We start from the raw sequence: 2,322 nt of genomic DNA, 5'->3' as shown, positions 1-2,322 counted from the left end.
CTGATGAGCGAGCTGGCGAGAGCGGCCATCTTGGGGTTGGCGGCGGCGTCGGAACCCGCGGCGGGCGCTTAGCCTTAGCCTTCGCCTTCCGCCGGTGGGGGGGTGGCGCAGGGCTGAGGTCGGCGGCCGCCCCCCTGCCGGGTCTCCCAGGGCGACGGGACGGAGGAGGCGCTCGGACTGATGGTGGGGGTGCTCACAGCTGAGGGGGCGGTGGAGGTTTTCCTGCAGCACCCGAGGTGGAGGTCGGGGAGCGGGGATAGAAATAGGAGAACGCGCGTGGGGTGGGTGGAGTCCACAAGTCCCAATGAAGTCAGGAGAAGTTTTTTTTATTTTTTATTTATAGTTATTGTCGTTGGAGTTGGAAGAGCCCTGTAGACTTTTGGTAGTTGTAGTTCTTTGTAGGCAGTGTTTAGTCTTTCCAGATCAAGTGTTGCTCCGGTAGGTGATGCTCCCTCTCCAAACACAGTGACAGGATCTAAGAGGAGTCATGCTGCTGGCAGGATAGAGACATTGAGTAGAGAAGAAGAAAGTACCGTCCTACCCCCCTCGTGTCTCCATGGGCTCTCTCTCCCCCGCGTCCCAGGTCCTTGCTGGGGGGGAACACTGTCTGTCCTCCCCTCCCTTGTCCCCTAGCTGGAGCTTTTGGAAAGAGAGTTATTCAGTAGATCAAAACAGTCGTAGATGGCTGTTAATGGTCCCCTGATTTGGGACAGTTGTCGAGGCAACAGTGCAGATCCGATTACATCAAATGGACGACAGCCGAATTTGGATGTAAAACTGCTGCTGTCATGTGGACTTCACAAACACACACAGAGACACGTCGCATCAAACACCTCCATGCTCCACCGTCCGAGAACGAGGCAGAGAGAAAAATGAAAGAAAAGATGGATGGCAATCAATGAGAAGAAACACACAGCAGTCCGTCTCGAACGGCTGAGTTCAGGAACAGGTCCGATCTCTCTCCGTTTCCCTGACTCACCTAATCCCAAACTTTGCCTCTGTCGGATTAACGACTTTTTGGGGAAGAAAAAAATGACAGGAACTCAAACAGAAAGAACCCCCAAAAAACAAACAACCAAAGCCTGGGACAGATGACCCAGGACCTATCGTCCGGAACAAGGGATGAGGAGGGACGGAGGGATGGAGAGGCGGAGGAAGAAGAAGAGAGATCGACGAAGGAGCGCAGGTTCTTCGCCATCCAGCTCTTTTCGGCTCCGTGTTCCGTGGCTTATCTCCCTGAGCCTTCCTGTCCTGTCCGCCCTGTGAGGGAGTGTTGGGAAATTCCAGCGGCCGGGCGTAACCCAGGCGACATTCAAGGAACAAGCAGAGCAACAGAATGACACAGACAGACAGAGAGAGAGAGAGAAAAAAGAGAGGAAAGAAACACAGAGAGCGAGAAAAGGTACAGAGGAAACTGACAGAGAGGAAATGATAGAGAGAAAAAAAAGCGACGACCGACGACGGGCTTCTTCTCTCACGCCCCCCACCTCCTCTTACTCCTCCCCCACCTCCTCCTGTCCTGATCTTGCCAGCAGGTAAGAACTCTCTCTCTCTCTCTCTTTTTCTCTCTCTCTTTTGCTCAGGCGTCGCTTCAACACTCACACAACCCCCTCTTCTCTTCTCCTCTCCTCTCCTCTCGTCCGCTTCTCTCCTCCTTCACTTCACAGAGCCACGAGCGCCAGTGTCCTTCACACGGGAAGAGCAATGTGATGGAGAGAGAGGGAGAGAGAGAGAACAAAAAAAGAGAGGGAGATGAATGAAGGGGTGTGGAGAGGAAAGGGAGAGGGAAAGACACAGGAGGAAGAGGGTGACTGTGATGGACGGACGGACCGACAGATGGACAGACGGACAGGCGGACGGAGGTGTGGTGGCTGTCCCTGTGTCCGGAGTGCCAGGCGCTTTTTTAGCCAGATGCTGCTGCTGGTCCCTCCTGGAGAGCCTGCGAGGGAGAGAGAGAGGCGGTCTGAGCAGGGACGTCCTCTGTGTAGCCTGCTCCAGTTTCCCCCTTTTCAAAACACTGGTGCCAGCCTCTCACTCCTTCAGCAGGCAAGTGTGTGTGTGTGTGTGTGTGTGCGTGTGGGTGGGTGGGTGTGTGCCCGCACGCTGGTGTGAAAGAGACTGAGTGAGTGAGAGAAAGAGAGGATGTGTGTGTGTAAGTGTGTGTGTGTGTGTCGGTCTCACTGTACGTCCACAGCAAGGCACCTCTCGTTCTCGCAGCGTGCAAGCATGTGTGAGAGTGAAAGAGGGCACAAGCCTGCGCGCGCGCGTGTGAGTGTGTGTTTGTGTGTGTGTGTCTGATGCTCACGTGTGTGACAGACCATG

At 54.9% G+C, this 2,322-nt stretch overlaps 1 protein-coding gene across 1 annotated transcript in view; it reads right to left on the bottom strand.

Annotated features, from left to right (window-relative positions):
- Positions 1-1,524, bottom strand: part of fgf11a (fibroblast growth factor 11a) — a 100,639-nt gene extending 99,115 nt beyond the window's left edge. Inside the window, exon 1 of the mRNA XM_012830788.2 lies at positions 1-1,524. This exon is cut by the window's left edge and continues 164 nt beyond it. Coding sequence (XP_012686242.1) covers positions 1-29 — 29 coding nt within the window. The 5' untranslated portion in view covers positions 30-1,524.
- Between the last annotated feature and the right edge of the window lie 798 nt (positions 1,525-2,322).

This window comes from Clupea harengus, chromosome 18 (assembly GCF_900700415.2).
Source record: "Clupea harengus chromosome 18, Ch_v2.0.2, whole genome shotgun sequence".
NCBI classification, from domain to species: Eukaryota; Metazoa; Chordata; class Actinopteri; order Clupeiformes; family Clupeidae; genus Clupea; species Clupea harengus.
The sequence above is the reverse complement of the archived record's forward strand: the minus strand, read 5'-3'. Positions and strand labels throughout refer to the sequence as shown.